This window comes from Exophiala aquamarina (assembly GCF_000709125.1).
Source record: "Exophiala aquamarina CBS 119918 chromosome Unknown aczIA-supercont1.7, whole genome shotgun sequence".
Classification (NCBI taxonomy): domain Eukaryota; kingdom Fungi; phylum Ascomycota; class Eurotiomycetes; order Chaetothyriales; family Herpotrichiellaceae; genus Exophiala; species Exophiala aquamarina.
In genome coordinates, this window is record NW_013550581.1 from 449334 (window position 1) to 466857 (window position 17524).

Here is a 17524-nt window from a genome sequence, read left to right on the forward strand (position 1 = left end):
CCCCCAGAGATACAGTAATTCAATAATGCTACGCCCAGACAATGTCCTTGAGTGGATAGCAGTGACTCGCGTCGAAGTATAGTTTGGCACTGTTCGGTTCGATATCTCTGCTGGGGGATTTGCTAGCTTGGGCGACGAAAGCTTGCCTGCTTTACGAGTAATCGAGGGCACTAACTACATACTAATCAGGTACCTCCGCTACTCGAGTCGCTTGACGGCCACTGTACTCCGTAAGATGTGACATACGGAATACTACTGCAGCAAGATAGACCTTATGTGGAACTCAAACGGTCTGAGAACATGGCGCGGAGATGCACGAGCGCAATGCATCCCATAGTGAAAAGTGATACTACTTACTCATACACACTTGCTACCAGGTACCTCGCGATAGTAACCTCAGGCGGCACGTGGTTCGTCAGGGCAACACCATTATCAAGAAAATGTGGCTCGAGAGCACGGATACCGTACAGAACTTTTGGTTCCTGAATGGCAATCTTTCCCATCCGATAGGTTCTAGAGGGACACGGGTCCTTGGTGTGCCTTGCACACGAGCCAACTCTCTAATCTGTCTGACCAGTGACCACCGACTGACGCAGCACTCGCGCAAGGGGGCAGGGGGGAGAGGAGCTTCATGCTCCGTACCCGTCGTTATATTCACCAGCCCTGACGGTTTGCATTCAGGCTTCCACGGACGGGAACCTCAGGCGGGTGAGGTTCTCGATCCTGGAGCTCTAAGACGAGCGAGAAATGCTTTATCCAGACCCGGCATAGAATAGATGGTTATGAGGGATTGGGATTCTCATTTTATGAACAGAGATCAGAAGCTGTGGGTGAAGTTCCCCGTGCAACGCCGGTCCGTGCATCTTTTCAATAAATGTCAGTGCACGGACAGACAACTTGGCCGGCCTGTCAAAACCGCCAATATGTTCGGAGTATTCCCGACACGAAGAGGCTTGCGCCGATCAGATCCATCACCTTACTCGTAGACTACGGAGTGCTACCGGGCTCAAATTTCCTCTCCCGCCTCGGCTTGAGGTTCCACTTCAGAGACTTTGAACTTCTGTCAATGCTGAGCCTACTTGTCGCTCGCCGTAGGTCTGGTGGCTGTGGTGGTCCCCAGTAGTACTAGGATTACTGCAAGTCGTGCGTGGGCGGTGGCTTGCATTTATCCAGGATCATTACAATCCACTCTGTCAATGCGGCACAGCCCCATCTTTTCGACGGATCGCGCTCAATCATGCTCGAGATGCCTTGGAGCACTAACTCGCCTGTTTCGGGTTCATGGCCTTCCTGCTTGAGCTTCTCAGGCAGTCCCGATGGGATCTTGCCTCGTTGAAGACCCTGAAGAACATGCATGCGCTCCGTGGCTGTCCTGCAGCACCACAGCATCTCGACTAGAATCACACCGAGTGCAAAGACGTCGAGCTTCTCGTCGACTACTGCGTTTGAGTTGCACTTGTTTCGTGCGTCGCGGAATGGAGGAGGTCGATAGTATTGCGTTCCCACGACTCTGCGGTTACCTGTCCCGCCAATCATGGAGTCTAGAGTTGGCTCTGCCACGAGACCGAAATCCCCTATGCGAGGATTGATGTAGTAAGGGCTTGAGCCCTCACATCCAACGCACGATCCAACGTCGTGATAACCTTCGGCAATCAAAGACCCTGCGTTCAATTCCATGCTGGACATGAAGATGTTGGTCGGTTTGATGTCCCGATGAATTAACCCCTTGGCGTGGATGTATTGCAATCCGCAAAGAATGCCCAGTAGGATCCTGAGAGCTGGGACCAAATGGAAACAATGTCGACGACTCAGGCTGCCACTGTTAGTTGACTGATGCTGATGCTGACCGTGGCCTTGACCTTGCGGAGCTAGGTATTGTGCCAGTGTCAAGGGATAGACAGACATTTGCACGTGGAGCACATAAACCGAGCTATCTAATACAGTTTCAACTCGAGCACCAGGCTGAGCATCGCCATCAGTGAAAATCTCTGAAGTTCGTCCAGCGATTGACTCTGTCTCAGTTGGATGCGCAAATGTCACAGACGGGGCCGGGGGATCAACATCGACTTTGTCTGTCACAGCTTTGGAAACGCTGTCTGAGCCGAATATGATCCCGTCGCTCACTTCCGACACCTGCGCGGGAGGAAGATGACGAGATGCTGACCCGACCGCTTCTATTAATCTCCTCCCTCCAACCGTCAGACTAGGCTTCCTTGGTGTGTATACCATCGAAGCTGTTTCTTTTGGTTCCTCAATCCACGTTGCATGGTACCGAACGATGTTGTTATGCTCAAGCTGTGCTAGAGCTTGGACCTCTCGAAGAATGCTTTCCAACTCTTTATGACCAGATTCTCTGTATCTCTGGGACAGCCTTGGACTGAGTGGGATCTTCTTGACTGCATACTCCTTCTTGTCAAAAACGTTGTACGTATGATACACTGCCCCGAACCCTCCGCGACCGAGAAACTTTAGCTGCTGAAAGCTAGACTCGTAGTGACTCCGCCTCACTGTAGGACTCGTGAGGATTAAGTCTGAGTATGGACTCGGTGGTGCGTTCGACTCGGAAAATAGGGATAAACTACCGGCCACTGCTGCTAGATTGTGTTGCCCAGTCATCTGATTGTGGTGGTTTGCCTGCGTCAATGCAAGCAAATGATTGCGCGATGGAAGTTGTGGTCGTCCCTGGCCAGGCAAGAAATTGCCACTCTGAAGCCTTCCTAGGGCGAGACTTTCGATTCCACTTAAGTAGGTGGCACGAGTTTGTCTGCTTCCGATGTTATCATTAGCAGCCGTCGGGGTAATCCACCCATTCAATGCCAGCGGCTGACTGGCTTGTTGGAAAAGTCTCTGTGCTAGAGGTTGAATTTCCGGTGAATGTCGGTCATAGTTGCGGCCCGGATTGGCCTTATTCATTTCTTCGCAAGCACGATTCTTTACAAAGTCCTCGAGCAATGCCGAGAGCAAGAGGCTGCGATGTTGTTCTATGTTGTGGAAGTCGGCGAATGGGACTTCCTGCCCCTCGCCGCCAACGGACACGCTTTCATGGCTGGAAAGGGACTCGGTGGTAATGGTTGGTCCAACCTCTTCTCCAGCCGAAATCTCCAACTCTTCCTGGGAATCTTCAGCTGGCTCTGCATCGTCGCTGTCCGAACTCGAGCTTTCATCTGTAGGCCGGCGGAAGAATGCGGAACTCATCACTTCGAAAGCGAGGCTCCATAGACCTTCAATTGAGTAGTGGCAAGGCTGTTACATTGGTGAAATAGAAGTGCCGAATGGTCAGATTATCTTGCACACCTGTACGCGGCAGATCTGGAAACTCTGATTTAATCACATAGGTGACAGAGAACGGACGCTAAGGTGATCCGGAAGTGAGGAAGTGCCACCGTGTAATCAGATATATCTTATGTCGCTTGTCCTTTGTATGGCTTCCAGTGAGACATCGTCCAGAGGACACGCTGCAAACTGATCAGTTTTGTCTTGGCGTAATTGCCACAATGTTCGACGTTGTTCTGCGCGGCAGGTTCGAATCACAGGGCGTGTGCACATCCACGCTTTTCTTTTACATGTTTCACTCTCCGCCAGCGAGCTTCAAGATTGAGATCGTTATTTCAAGGGCGCGTTGAAAGCGATTGGTGGGTGGCTTAGGAGTCATCCAAAGTCGAGTCACGAAAAAGACAAGGCTTCAAGAAGTGACACGTGACGTCATTCTGTCCCGTTTTTTGGTGATAGACTATCAACGGACCTTCTGCCTACCTAGGCACCCATAGGTAGGTAGGTAGAATTGAGGCTCAGGGCTAGACGATTCAAGATCATGCTCGTATTGATGTTCTCAGCTCTTTTGCTGACAGTAGGAAACTTTTTCATACGGACACCACCAGAGTGCTTCGCCTCAAAACACCAGCCCCTACCGAGAACCCATCATATCCGTCATGCCTCCGTATCGTTAACATTCATTTCATCGAACTCTTCCAACAACTCGTCCATGTTGATCTTAGGTACTTCATCCTCGCTCTCATCACCTGTAACCAAGCTCATTTCATCGTCCGCGGCTTTGGTCTTCTGTTGCTTGGCCTTGTACAGCGCAAGCGTTTGTCTGAGTTCAGCGTCCTCTTCTACGTCTCGCAGGAACATTTCGTAATCGGCATCCATCCGCTCTTGATCGGCCTTCTTCGGCAGCAGCTCTCCCTCGTCCTTTTCCATGCGCCTGAGTCTCCAGCTTCTCGATTTTGGTTTCTTCTTTCGAGCATAGAACTTCTTGACCAGCAAAACGTCTGGAATGGTAGAACCATATGTGTTGCTCTGTTCCAGCTCTTCAAATTGGGAGTTATTGAAATTCGTTCCGGTCAGGTGATAACCCAGGACCGAATCTCCTACGTGGAGCACACCTCCCAGATGAGTTCTGCAATAGTAGGTGGTGTCATTTGATCCTAGATCCGACGCCCTGGCAACGGTAACCTCGGCACCAAAGAATCGGCCGTTTTGCGCCCCTGTAGATTCGATATCCAACACCACAAACTCAACGAGCTCCTTTACGTCCGCAAGGCTCTTGAACGGGGATCTCCAATAGACCGAAGACGGTAGATCAGCAGTCTGTAGAGTATGGGGATCTAGAAGATTGACTGATGTTCCAACTCGGTAGCAAAGGGCCAATGGTGTGATATTGCCAATGGATTTGGCCAATTTTGGTGGGAGTGCCACCAAATCATCCTTGCATATCGGTAGCAGCTCGCAGGAGTAAGTGAACTTGTAAGATTTGGTGGAGGTGTGGATATCCATCGAAATCAATTCTTGTGATTTCTTCACCTTGACAGGGGCGACTGAGGTCAGGAAGTCGACAAATTTCTCGGCATGGTTTCGTTGCGCAAAATAAAAATCTAAGCCATCTTTGACTTCCTTGATGTTGATTGTGTCTTTGTGCACTCCATGCTTGAGAAGGAGTTGCTCAAGATAAAGAAAAGTACGTTTGTGTGGGACTTTCTGTCGGACTTGGACCGACGCTCGCCATGTGTTTGGTGTGTATGATTTTGCACACTCCGGACATTGTTGATAGGCAACGACATACTCCACCTCGAAAGTTTGTTGTAAGATAGTCCCCTCAAATGCTTCCTGCTGAACAGTGATTTTGACCTTCACTCGTCTGGAATGCGGTTCTGTCCATAGAAAACTTGCGTCGATGATACGGACTTTATTGAGACCTCTCAGCTTTCGCAAACACAGAGCAAGGAGTTCTCTGCTTTCCAAAGCGGCTGTAACCCACTGCGAGGGCGGACTTAACCATCTTTCGCAGTCTCTACAAATATGTAGTACGCCTTCCCGCTGAATTCCCTCTGAGACGTCGACCGAGAGTTTGATACAGTCGTAACATAATGCACCAGCAGAAGCAGTTCCGTCAATTGCGGCGCCACAATTACAACATAAAATTGTGGCTGTTTGTGGTTTCTGGACGGATGGCAGTGCCACAGAATCGAGATCCATCGACATAGTGAGAGACTTTTGACGGAGAGAAAATTGAAGAAGAAGAGGCCGTAGAAGAATCAGAATTTCACAGAATACCAATCGCCTCCGAAGAGACAAGACTGCAAAGACAGGATTACTAGAAAGGCTTGGAAGACTCGAAGTGACTCCGAATTATTCATAAGTTTGCCCCCCCGTTCGGATGCAGATCCTTGCACTGCCAAGTAATCGCTTAAGTAATCGAAGAGTTTGTTGGAACGCGCCCAGAACGAAGCCTCGTGAGCTCATCCACGCACATATTCCGGTACATCAGCCACGTGATATCGATACAAACCACGTGACAAAGACTCTTCCCCAATCTGTCTTCTCTGCGAACCCTTTCTCAAAAGGCCTCGGTCGGAGTTTTGTCCGAAGTTTGGCCTTTCCGAGGACGTAGAATTTCTGACGCTCTGAAGAGAAATCGGTTAAAGGGGAGACAAGAGTCCACTGACTGATGACTATTCCACAATATCTTATCAGTCATGAAGGCCTGCTGTGCCAGATACGCAGCCTCTTTGGTTTCTTCTAATACCGCTGCAAGAACATCGACTCTAGCAGCTCGATCTCGAGCTTCACAATTCACACAAGCATTCAACCGGCGAACGGTAAGTCACTCTCTCCATACTACTTCCATCCATGCTCATCAGCTACAGATGTCCTCTACTACTATCAGATATGGCGCCCTGCCAAAGGAGCTACCCTCAGATGACCCGGACGATGTTGTTTTCAATTCGCTTTACGGGGTGCGCACCGTTGAGCTGAACCGACCGAAGAAGCTCAATTCCCTGAATGGATCCATGGCCAGGAAGATCCTCCCTCGGCTAAGAGAATGGGAAAAGTCAGACATGGCCAACGTCATCTTGATCAGTGGAGCAGGCCCCAAAGCTTTCTGTGCTGGGGGCGATGTGGCTGAACTCGCTCTTCAGAACAAAGAGGGACCGGCAGGCCAGAAGAAGTCGGCAGATTATTTCGCCCTTGAATACAAGTTGGATCTTTTGATTGCAACGTACAGCAAGCCTTATATTGCCATCATGGATGGGATCACAATGGGTGGTGGTGTGGGACTTTCTGTCCATGCTCCGTTCCGCATTGCTACAGAGAAGACTGTTTTCGCTATGCCCGAAACAACGATTGGATTCTTCCCTGACGTTGGTGGAAGTTTCTTTCTGTCTCGACTTGATGGCGAGATTGGCACATACCTGGCATTGACTTCAGAGCGACTGCATGGTGTGCAAGCGTTCTACGCCGGGATTGCAACACATTATCTCGATAGCTCTGTACTCGGTCCTTTGACAACACGACTGTCAGAGCTTGTGTTCAGAGATAACGCCAGTCTTCTCGACCGACAACAACTAATTAATGCGACCATAAGCGAATTCACAAGCAGCTTGCCAACCCCTGACTCATATGCCAAAGCGCAATACGGTAATCTAAGGGGCTCCTTACGCGAGGCAATTGATCGATCCTTCAGATTCGACTCTGTTGAAGAGATTCTCGAAGCTCTTCAGCGAGAATCTAAATCGCCAGACACCCAGCTTGCGGAGTGGGCGAAGCTCACGCAGAAGACCATTGCACTCAGGTCGCCTACTAGCCTACGTGTTACTTTGCGCCAACTTAGAGAGGGCAAACGTTGGAACATCCGAGAAACTTTTATTCGAGAACACAAGATAGCAACCGAATTCATGCGACATCCCGATTTCACTGAAGGGGTTTCTGCCCGCCTGATCAACAAGCCTGCGACCACTCCACAGTGGAAACCAAACACCCTCGAAGGAGTCTCTGCGACGGACGTGCAGGAATTCTTCAACCAACCGTCGCCGGAGGAGGTGATTGAGTTGATTGATCCATATCCAGGATCACCGAACCAGACCTACGACGAATACCCTCATGCGGTCTTTGCGCTGCCGCGAGAATCAGATATAAAAGCAGTGGTGAAGAGTTACGGTAGAGATGGACCTCAGGCTGTGACAGAGGAGGTTCTCAGAAGGTGGAACAACAAAGCAGGTGTCAAGGAGAAGGTTGAGGATGTGATATCGCGCATGACGACTGAGAGTGACCGAGGCATTGCGTGGCAGGGCAAAGCCAATTTGTGATTTGGACTACGCTTGAGAAAATAGATAAAAGTGCTCGTCTGGTCTTGCTAGTTGAAGCACCTTGTACCGAATATATTGTTTTGAAGCAAAGTCTGGATCTGCTCCCCCCTGGATTATGCACGTGGGGATCTCCCTCACATCCACTTTCTCCAACTTTATGCAGAAAAATTTCTCCGCATCACGGAAATCTTGAGGATCACGATTCACAACATTCAGCTCCTCTGCTTCCACGGCACATCGACTCTGTAAGTCGCAAGGCCTCTCAAAGTTCATAATAATCAATCGTATTCGCTATGACTTCCGGAAACCGCAATTCCTATTTGCAACACGACATCTCCGACGAATCCGACGACGACGCGGGCTATGATTCAGAAGCGGCCGAAGTCTCAAAGGTTGATCGAGCGACGAAGAGGAGGAAAATAAATCACACTTCTTCTGACGGAGAGTCGGGGAGCGAGACAGAGGAGCGGTCAAAAGCTAAGACTGCATCCGTGGACGAGGAGGTCGACAATGTGGATAGGCACAATAATGAGGTTGAGGATGAGGATGATCATGACACCCAAAGTACACGAGACGACCTTGCGACTACAGAGAGGAGAGATTCGCCAATCGCAGCCTTCAAGAGCGAGAGCGAGAGCAAGAGCGAGAGCAAGACAGTCGATAGTAGAGACAAGAAAAAATCTACGAAAAAGGCAAAGGGCGAGGAAGTGCCCCCAGGCGTAGTCTACCTCTCCTCGTTGCCACCGTACCTCAAACCCTCCGCACTGCGAAATCTCCTATCTCAACGTGGATTTGCGCCTATAACAAGATTGTTCTTGTCGCCGGCCTCGAAGCACAAGTCCAGCTCGAAGAAAAACTCCCGACAGCTGTATACGGAAGGTTGGATTGAGTTTGCATCGAAGAAAACCGCTCGAAGATGTTCCGAGACGCTGAATGCGCAAGTCATAGGCGGCAAGAAAGGCGGCTTCTATCATGACGACGTGTGGAACATGAAGTACCTGAGAGGGATGAGGTGGGAAGAGTTGATGGCCGGAGTGAGGGAGGAGAAGAGGGAGATGGAAGGACGGAGAGATGAGGAGAGGAGGAATATCATGAGGGACACCAAGAGGTTTGTCGAGGGTGTGGAAGAAGGTAGGAGGATACAGGGGATGAAGAGGAAGAAGGAATCCAAAGCCCCGCCGCCGGATCACGATGCGCCAACCCAGTCAGATGTGAAGAGGACTTGGAGACAGTTCGATGTTAAAGGAGACGGGCAACCTGAGCGATGGGGTAAAGGCAACAATACTCGTCAAGACCCGATTTCAGATGATGTGAAACAGGTCTTGGGCAAGATCTTCTAATTAGGTTCCTCTCAGGTCCCAAGAGGCTTTCGCAGCCATGAATAATGATCAAATGCCGTTTCATCTCTACAGCCTAAGGCCTGAACAGTAATGCGACGTGTGAGGCCAAGTTCCTATTCCCAAACATATCTACCGGGGCTTTAATTATCCCCTTGGCACTTTGAACGGGTGTGCCTCCGTGTTAAATACAAAATCATCGAGACTAACAACGCTCGGATCCTCAAACAGCAGATAGAAATACTTCAACGTCTCCGCAATCCAAAAGCTCTCCATCGTATCGATCTTCCCCGGTTCCGTCCGCGTCACATCGTCGATGGACGAGAAGCCAAATTCAGTCTTTGTGTACTTGGTTATGCTTTCGAACATACTCCATGCCACCTCGCGAAGGCTCTCGTCCCCGGTAATGCGGTAAAGAACGAATATGGACTCGACAACTTCGGGCCGCAGGGCGTATCCTCGATTTTCCATTTCAGGCATGCCCTTCGGTAGACGGAGACGCTCGGCCAGCCGTTGTGCGCGTTTCTCCTCAGACAGGGATTGTTTGTCTGCTGCAGATTCCTCTTGGGAATTCTGCTCCAGTACTTCTTTCATCCATGCTTGTTCGTCCCAGCTACATTGCTGCTGTCGATCAGGACAAGGAATCAAGCGAAACATTTCAGGCATGATCCCAGTTACGGTTGCGTTGTAGGCCCATGCACATCCGTCGAGGAGACTTCTCGCCGTGTTCAAGTCATCTGGGATGTCGAATAACTTCGCCCCGAGGGCGAACATACCGCCCGCGAAACAGGCCAAGTGCTGAGTTTCTGGTATGAACTCTTCGCGCCCCGTTGGATATTTTTTATATGTTCCAGCCAGTAGGAGACCTTGGCCCGTTGGCGTCGATGGCTTGAAGAGGAGATGCCGCTTCAGCGGCTCTCTAGCAGTCAAGTAAAGTTTTTGATATTGTGCGCTTCCGCCCCGGAGCAGTTGATGCTCCTTTGGGAAGTATTCGTAGACGGAGTCGGCGGAGCCTCCGATTGAGAACGTCACGCCATCGCCAAACCAACATTCCCTTGCGTTGACAACATTTGGAAACAGCCCTGGCACCCTGGTTTGGCCCTGCTGTGACTCGAAGCAATCCGATATGCGCTGTACAGCATCATAAAACTTCACGTCCCCTGTGAGTTGAGTGAGTCTGGTGAACTCCAGCGTCAGAGATCCAAGTTCAGCAACGAGAGTGTCTCCAGCAGGGGCTTCCATCCCAATCTTCGACCATCGGACGACAGGCATGTGGCTGGGCGTGTCGAACGCAACATAAAGCATGTTTCCAAGCTCTGTGGCCTTCTGGAGCAACACCGGATACTCACCATTGCTCACGTCGTAAGCTCCGAGTAAGCCTCCGAGATATCGAATGGTGGTCTCGAACACGTTGATTGGAAGCTGTGCGGGCTTCTCAAAGTCGATACCCAATAGTGCTGAAACGGCTTCCTCGAATTCAGCCTTGAGTCCCATCAGCCATAAGGTGTCCAAGGAATCGATTAGAGTCACTGCCCAGCCTCCGAACGAGGTCTTGGAACTCCCCGAGATCGGCGCCAGCTCATCTTTCAGCCACGCGAATCTTCGATAGCCATTCCATGAGTGTAGCGTAGCTGACTTAATCTCTTCCAGCCGTGCGAGCCGAATCTGTTTTGCAGCCGGAGTCTCGGGTCCGAACTCGTGTTGTATTCGAGGTAGACCTTTTCGTGATGCCTCTGGCAGAGGGGTGAAATCGATTATGGGGTTGTGAAGGTCGTAGTTGTCCTCGTGCGGTATCGCGACAATGTCTCCAATTGGTCGAGGTGAATTCCTCTCGCCAGACTTAGGCAAATGCCAAAGTAGAAGTAGAATCAATATGACTATGAGGACAACAGCGACTCGAGCCCTCCGAAAGGCCATGGCATGGCGGCTTGTCGATGTCGATGCCACTTGCTTTGACTCCAGGCTCATGGAGGAGTGCTTCGAGTAGCAAAGCTTTAGACCTATTCTTCACTTCTGGGTCCTTTCTTTTTGTACCGATATTATGAAGAAGACAGAGATTTTGAATCTCACCATCGGCACCCATTAACGCACACCAAAGCTGAAACATGAGACTACGTAATGTCAAGGAAATTGTAATGTCAAGGCTTGGAAGCTTGGTACTCCGATTTTTGGCCACAGGCCCCTTTTCGTAGTGCCCTCGTAACCGTAACCGTAATTACCAAAACAATGTAGAAAATCTTGGAGTCTATCTCCTGTCGATATTCTATGTATCTTCCTTCTCATGCCTTCCTTCTCTCTTGGGAGGGCATTCTCTTTTCTTCTCCCACCTTTTGTCAGATAACCTCTTGTTCTCCTCGCTCCTGATTCTTTTCGACCCAGTCGTCCTCTGATAAAGAATATTGATCTTGAGAGCGAGTGGTGGATACTGAGCTCAAGGTTGTATCATAGACTTAAAGGAGCCTGGCTGCATGGAAATATTCTTGCTGTTTCAATTGAAACTGGGTAAGTGCCGGCAAAGCCAATTCCCGCTAGAGTTATCCGGAGTTGTTACCGCACCCTAGATGATAACAGAGGCCCGGTCGGGGCAATCCTTGCTCTGTTCTGTAATGGTAGCATTGGATTAATGGTCTCTGCAAGTCTCCCCTTGATCTAGCAAAAGGGTATGCCGAGGGGGTCATTGTATGAAAGGAAGTTCGCCTTCTTTCCTTGTGAAGCGTGCAAAAAGTATTCAAGCAATTGGAAGCATTTCACGATTTTTCGGCATAGATCCTTTAAAAATTCAAAGTATACCCAGCGGTTCCTGGATGTACATCACAAGCCTATCTGTCTAACTACAAACATTGATGCAATATTGTATTCTACTAGAACTCCAGGAAGCTCAGTACTACAGTAAGTCCGCTCCGGCCGAACCCTCAGAGGACGACTCAAATGGGGGCGATGGAAACTATTCAACTATTCGAATGAAAAGGCACGAAGTCTTCTCTACCTCTCTTCCGGCTGACAAGGCAACTGTACGGGGTTCCTCGTCCCAGAATGACAGGACATTCAATGTGAAGGTTCGCCGAAGTCTGAAAGGGATAAGGAAGCAGCAGCCTTACTCGTGACTCGTGAGGCGCGAGGCGTGAGTCGTGAGTCGTGACTGGCGGGCGGAAAGCTGGGCCTAAGTTAGAGGGCCAAGTGCGCCTAAAATGCGCCTCGGGCGCAGCCACCCCTACTTAGCAGGCACCTTATGTAGTTAAAGCTTAAGCTTCGAACACTCTAACATTGCATAAATCATTGTTGGGTATTCTTTTAATCCTCCTTCGCTATGTCCACGCGTCATCTCACTCAGCCTGAGTCAGTTCTCCAATGTCGGTGAGATCGGAAATCGATGTTTTTGCGTCAAGCAATCACATTGCAGACAAATTGACAACAGGTCAGCATTCTTCGCCTGAGTCCAGCCAGGCCAGATCGTCATATCAATCTTAACGGCCCACCAATCTAGGTCCAAGCCACGCAGTATGGAGACTGGTTCGAGCGGCTGTTAGGATCGCTGCTTGGTGTGGCGCCCCTATTCTCTCGCTTCCTTCTCCACAGGCGGATATCGACCCTGGCATCAACATGGATAAGGCTGGACATTTTACTAGATTGATAAGTTTCTTGTTTGTCCTCACATCTATGCACACATTTCTCCTCTATCATTGTTGAAGTTCTTTCCTCCAGTTGAGTCATTCTCTTATCACTCTTTCCGTAGTATTGTCAGCCATTCATTCATTAGGCCCACTTTCCTCCTGACCTGGTTTTCTCATTATCTTTCGCTTTCCATTCTATAGTCTGCACCATTTCACGATGAAAATAACACCAGTCCTCGCTCTAGCGGTGGCAGCTGTCTCGAGCGTCGAGGCATACTACAAAGGCTTCAACATTGGCGCCAACCTTGCGTCCGGAGCTTGTCGAAGTGAGGCCGATTGGGAGTTTGCTTTCCAGAAAATCGCTAGCTTCCCCGGAAACTTCAAGGATGTTAGACTATATGCCTCAAGCGATTGTAATACTCTGGCAAACGCAGTGCCGGCTGCCACTCGGACTGGGACGAATCTCCTAGTTGGCGTCTGGACCGAGGATGATGCTCATTTCGAGGCAGAAAAGCAAGCTCTGCTGCAAGCAATCCAACAATACGGCTCGGATTGGATCCTGGCTGTCTCGGTCGGATCAGAGGATCTGTATCGTAAAGATACAGATGCCGCGACACTCGCCGCAAAGATCAATGACGTACGAGGCATGTTATGGGGCTTGGGAGCATCTGGAAAATCGGTCGGACATGTTGATACCTGGACTGCTTGGGTTGATCCTGCGAACACGGCCGTAATCGACGCGGTTGACTGGCTTGGTAACGATGCGTATCCGTACTGGGAAGGGGTCAGCATTGACAATGGGGCTTCAAGCGACGCCTACTGGACTGCCGTCGACAAAGTCCGTGCTGTGTCTAAGGGAAAAGAGGTCTGGACAACTGAGACTGGACAGCCTATCACTGGAGACGCAGTCGGCAACTCAGTACCATCGATCGACAGTCTTCAAACCTTTTGGTGGCAAGTATCGTGCTCCAGCTTCAACAGCTTGAATTACTTCTTCTACGACCTTGATGATTTCACGGCCTCCCCCAGCTTTGCGGTTGTTGATCACGCCTACAATCCCTTGATCAATTTTTCCTGTGCTTAAATTGAAGACGCTCCGGTCTCCCACTGTTCATATTTGTGTGGAGCGAAAGCAAAAGCTTGTCCATTCTTTGTCTTCGAATAAATTGCATAGCGACTGGTCGGGAATAGGGCACATATCGTCCGTGAGATTTTGGGAGGATTATCCATCGATATATTTATTTTCATATGTATAATTTGTCCTACGGAATACATACCGATAGGCCTGGCTGAGTGGCCCTGGGTACATATACCTCGATTCAACAACCACTTTTCATTTCCCCTCGCATCGTCTTCCGGCCTCTCCGTGTACTGAGCATATCGCAGGGGTTAAAATGGGTGAGCCAAAGGCAACATTGAGAACGAAAAGACGAGGCTGGGCCACAAGAGGCCAGAATATCGCAACAGATGGAGAAATGACAAAAAGAATCAACAGAGCTCAGATCGGCAAAATTAGATGTTTTTCACGAAGGATCAACCGATGTCGGCTCGACGATCGATACAGTCTTTCATCATTGCTGTGAATTGTTCTTGGAGAACTTTCCACTCCAGCATGAGGAATTGAACGACTTTATCAAACATCAACTTCGTTGATATCCCTAGTGAGCATGAGCCTGGAGACGCTCTCTGTTCATGACTCTCAGGGCATGTCGAAAGCCATGGTCAACTGCTTTTGGCATCTCGAAGAACCTCTTGTTTCGAGATAATATCGTCCAGGCTTTGTCCGTAAGATTGCTCGATTATTCGGGTATGTGGAAGTTACTTCCCCTATGTTCCTCAGGAGAGTCGAATTATAGACAGCCCGACTCTAGGCCCATGCTGGTATCCAGTTTCGATATCTACGCGCAAGAACTCGGACATGAGAGAGTGGTTGCCAAGGGGCACAGCCTCCATTTCTGTACCGCCTCTGCGGAATACAAGGATGAGTCAAGCGTGCATGACGTTACATTACCCTGGCACGATACCCGAAAGACAACTAACCCAGAAGAGTAACTGGAGTTCGTCCGGGGCGGTCGACGCTGCTGTCCTTTCCTTCTTCTACCCCGACCTCCCACCTTCCTCTTTCCTTCCTCCTCCTCCCTCTCCCTCCCTCTCTATCCTGCAATCCAGCCTTGCACCAGGCACTCAGGCAAGGCAATCTTTAATTTTCCCTTGATTTTGGTGGGGTCCCACCTTGGAGAGTGATTCACAATGCCAACCACCACTACTTGCGTGCCATCGAGATACTTCGGTGTTTTCTTCCCGCCATAAGGACCACCAACAATGGCCCCTCTGGGATTATACGGTTTACAACTCTTATCCACGGTCTTCACCTCTGATCAGCACCCCTGATCAGCGAAATTTACCTGCTTATTTTGATTCCGACCATGACTCCTTGTCGGCATTCGATAATGCCGACCTCTACCACCTCTCTAGTCATGATTGGCAAAATGTCGACTTTGGCGACAGTTTCTGTATGGAGGACATCTCCTTGGACTCCACCCCTAGTGGCAAGGACATCCCTTGCGATCCCGTGGAAGAAATAGGTGTATCGATTACGTTTCCTGAAGCTTTCTTCATGAATCCTTTCGCTGTCACCCTTCCCGGGGATCTCCCTTGTCTGAACCCAATCTCCATGGAGCAACCTGACCCTGTCACGTCTTCCTCCAGTCCAGCATGGACTATATACCCCCCCCCTCCCGTCCAAAGTGGGAGGGTGGAGAAGGCTCGACCAAAATCAAACCCTTCGAGTACCACTAGTAGGACCTCATCACCCTTCCACATTGTTGAACAGAAGCCACCTCCCTCCACCGGGGATGCCACGAAGAAGTCTAGCACCGACAAACCCGCCAAATATGGATCTCAAATCCACTTTGTCGATATGGCAGACAAGAAAGGGGCACAACGTATTCGGAACACGATGAACTCTCGGAAGCACCGCCAGAACAAGCTGGATAAGATCAGAGAGTTGGAGTCGAAGCTGGCTGCTCTTGAGGAGGAGAAGAGCACCTGGTTCAGTAAGGGCAAGGAATCAAGCTCCAAAAAGTGACATTGGTTGTTTTTGGTCACTCTAGACGAGCGATCTAGCAAATCGATGTCGGTGTGTCGGGGAAACTCAATGAGGTAAACAGTGTACATATGAGCAATTTGCTTCAAGTACAATTTTATCTCACTCTTTCTCTCGAACCGTAGTGCGTCCGTGTCGACATGCCAAAACAACAATTTCTAACAATCCCCCTTTCGCATCTCTGCAGCTGTGCTTGGTGTAGCCTTCCTATATCGAAATTTAATGTCACCACAGTACATACACAGCTCGACTCGTCACGTGATAATTTCAACGCCTTCGAACATCCCAACTCGTTGTGACTTTGCAGAATGAAAATTGTACGATTATCCAACTTCTAGCTTATAATCGGATTCCCTGTTAGCCTGAAATTCACACCGGAGGAATCCATTTGGATTATCCACTGTGAAATGGTCCCAAAAAATCAAAATAGGGCCGCAAACGATTGAGACTTCACCTTTGGTCTCGAAAATTGCCTGCCCACTTGAACGCGATTGAGGACCGACGAGACGGTGCAACGCTCGAGACTGTGTCTAGATCGATTTAACAGGAACAGCTAGATATAAACAATCAAGGGAGAATGGAGGGTGACAACATCCTTGAAGTCCTGTCAACACCCTCTCCCAATGAAAAGCCACAGACCAGGGATCTCCGCGAAACAGCACACAGCTTGATATCAGCGACTTCCGGCAGCGACACAGATTCCCTGCCCGCCACACTCCTAGACCTGCTCACACAAATCGTCAAGCCACTCTTCAGCAACACGAAGCACGCCGCCTTGACATCGACAGGACGCAAGAACCTCGTCTCAGCCGCCCCGTCGCTAGGAAATCGATTCAACCACCCGCTGACGGACGACGAGCTGAAACCATGGAAAACACCGTTCACGGCACCGCTGCTCCGCTACATAATCACATCACACTCGAGCATAGTACCGACCGACCGGAGGAAACAGACGGTAGGAGCGCACTTCCACCTCCTCATCCCGCCGCTCCTCAACATGATCGACGACGGCAGCTCATCCACCAAGGCGGCTGGGTGCCAGCTCCTCCGGCTGCTGTGTGAGCTGCTTATATCTGTCGGGAGTGACATGTTGCACAAGACTGGCCTGGGCGATGTCTTCTTCGACGCCCTGAAGACGAATTTCATGCTTCTACCGACTCTAACGCCGGAAGACGAGAGTCTCGAAGTGCTGAGGCAGCTCTATCCGGCTTTCTTGGCAACAGTGGACGCTCGGTATCGGAGATCTCCTACCACCACCATCGCAAAAGAAGTAGGGAAACCAGAAGAATCGAACGAGCAAATCCCTGCCTCGAAAGAGTTCACAGGCCGCCAGGACCGGCTGAAGCTGCTCCTGCGCCACGGCGTGCTCGCTTCGCTGTCACACCTGTCCTCCGGCCAGAGCTTTTCGTCCTCGACGTCAGTCCCGCTGACGACCTACCTCGTATCCCAGATCGCGCCGATCATCGAGAACATGGGCATCGACAGCGTCAGATACCTGCGCGAATTCTTGCCAGTGCTGAGGGCGGGCCTGATGGATCCATTCGCGCTCGTTGCGAAGGATCTCGTTGCAGAGATCCTGCTGGTGCTGGACGTCCTGCTGGACGTGTGTGAGGTTAGAGTGCGCGAGCTGTGGTGGCCTGAGATCCTGCGGGGCTTGGTAGGGTGTTGGGTTAATTGCGTTGATGAGGGTGTGGATAAGGAGGTGCCGGGGGGTGCAGGCGTGGAAGACATTCAGAGAAAGTTGAAACAGGTCACCGTGAAACTTGGCTCGGTTGTGGAGAAGGAGCAGTGGCTGGCTGCGAAGGAGAGGCTGTTGGGCGAAGAAGAGGATTTGGTAGGCTTGTTTGAAGGTTCATGAACTCACAAGAAGGTTGGTACATTCCG

The 17524-nt window shown here is 50.3% G+C and overlaps 8 protein-coding genes across 8 annotated transcripts; 5 read left to right on the top strand and 3 right to left on the bottom strand.

Annotated features, from left to right (window-relative positions):
- Nucleotides 1-1131: 1131 nt before the first annotated feature.
- A1O9_08198 (PEK protein kinase) lies at nt 1132-3195 on the bottom strand (the record flags this gene model as incomplete). The annotated part of the gene is made up of 1 exon (XM_013402584.1): nt 1132-3195. The coding sequence occupies one exon, from the start codon at nt 3193-3195 to the stop codon at nt 1132-1134; it is 2064 nt and encodes a 687-aa protein (XP_013258038.1).
- Nucleotides 3196-3927: 732 nt separating this feature from the next.
- On the bottom strand, nt 3928-5481 carry A1O9_08199 (nonsense-mediated mRNA decay protein 3; the record flags this gene model as incomplete). The annotated part of the gene is made up of 1 exon (XM_013402585.1): nt 3928-5481. The coding sequence occupies one exon, from the start codon at nt 5479-5481 to the stop codon at nt 3928-3930; it is 1554 nt and encodes a 517-aa protein (XP_013258039.1).
- A 494-nt stretch (nt 5482-5975) lies between these two features.
- Nucleotides 5976-7586, top strand: A1O9_08200 (uncharacterized protein; the record flags this gene model as incomplete). Its single annotated transcript, XM_013402586.1, has 1 exon — nt 5976-7586. The coding sequence occupies one exon, from the start codon at nt 5976-5978 to the stop codon at nt 7584-7586; it is 1611 nt and encodes a 536-aa protein (XP_013258040.1).
- Nucleotides 7587-7879: 293 nt separating this feature from the next.
- Nucleotides 7880-8926, top strand: A1O9_08201 (uncharacterized protein; the record flags this gene model as incomplete). The annotated part of the gene is made up of 1 exon (XM_013402587.1): nt 7880-8926. One exon carries the CDS (start codon nt 7880-7882, stop codon nt 8924-8926), a length of 1047 nt encoding a protein of 348 aa, XP_013258041.1.
- Nucleotides 8927-9070: 144 nt separating this feature from the next.
- A1O9_08202 (uncharacterized protein) lies at nt 9071-10840 on the bottom strand (the record flags this gene model as incomplete). Its single annotated transcript, XM_013402588.1, has 1 exon — nt 9071-10840. One exon carries the CDS (start codon nt 10838-10840, stop codon nt 9071-9073), a length of 1770 nt encoding a protein of 589 aa, XP_013258042.1.
- Nucleotides 10841-12751: 1911 nt separating this feature from the next.
- On the top strand, nt 12752-13618 carry A1O9_08203 (glycosyl hydrolase family 17; the record flags this gene model as incomplete). The annotated part of the gene is made up of 1 exon (XM_013402589.1): nt 12752-13618. One exon carries the CDS (start codon nt 12752-12754, stop codon nt 13616-13618), a length of 867 nt encoding a protein of 288 aa, XP_013258043.1.
- Nucleotides 13619-15049: 1431 nt separating this feature from the next.
- A1O9_08204 (uncharacterized protein) lies at nt 15050-15622 on the top strand (the record flags this gene model as incomplete). Its single annotated transcript, XM_013402590.1, has 1 exon — nt 15050-15622. One exon carries the CDS (start codon nt 15050-15052, stop codon nt 15620-15622), a length of 573 nt encoding a protein of 190 aa, XP_013258044.1.
- A 595-nt stretch (nt 15623-16217) lies between these two features.
- A1O9_08205 (uncharacterized protein) lies at nt 16218-17498 on the top strand (the record flags this gene model as incomplete). Its single annotated transcript, XM_013402591.1, has 1 exon — nt 16218-17498. One exon carries the CDS (start codon nt 16218-16220, stop codon nt 17496-17498), a length of 1281 nt encoding a protein of 426 aa, XP_013258045.1.
- Between the last annotated feature and the right edge of the window lie 26 nt (nt 17499-17524).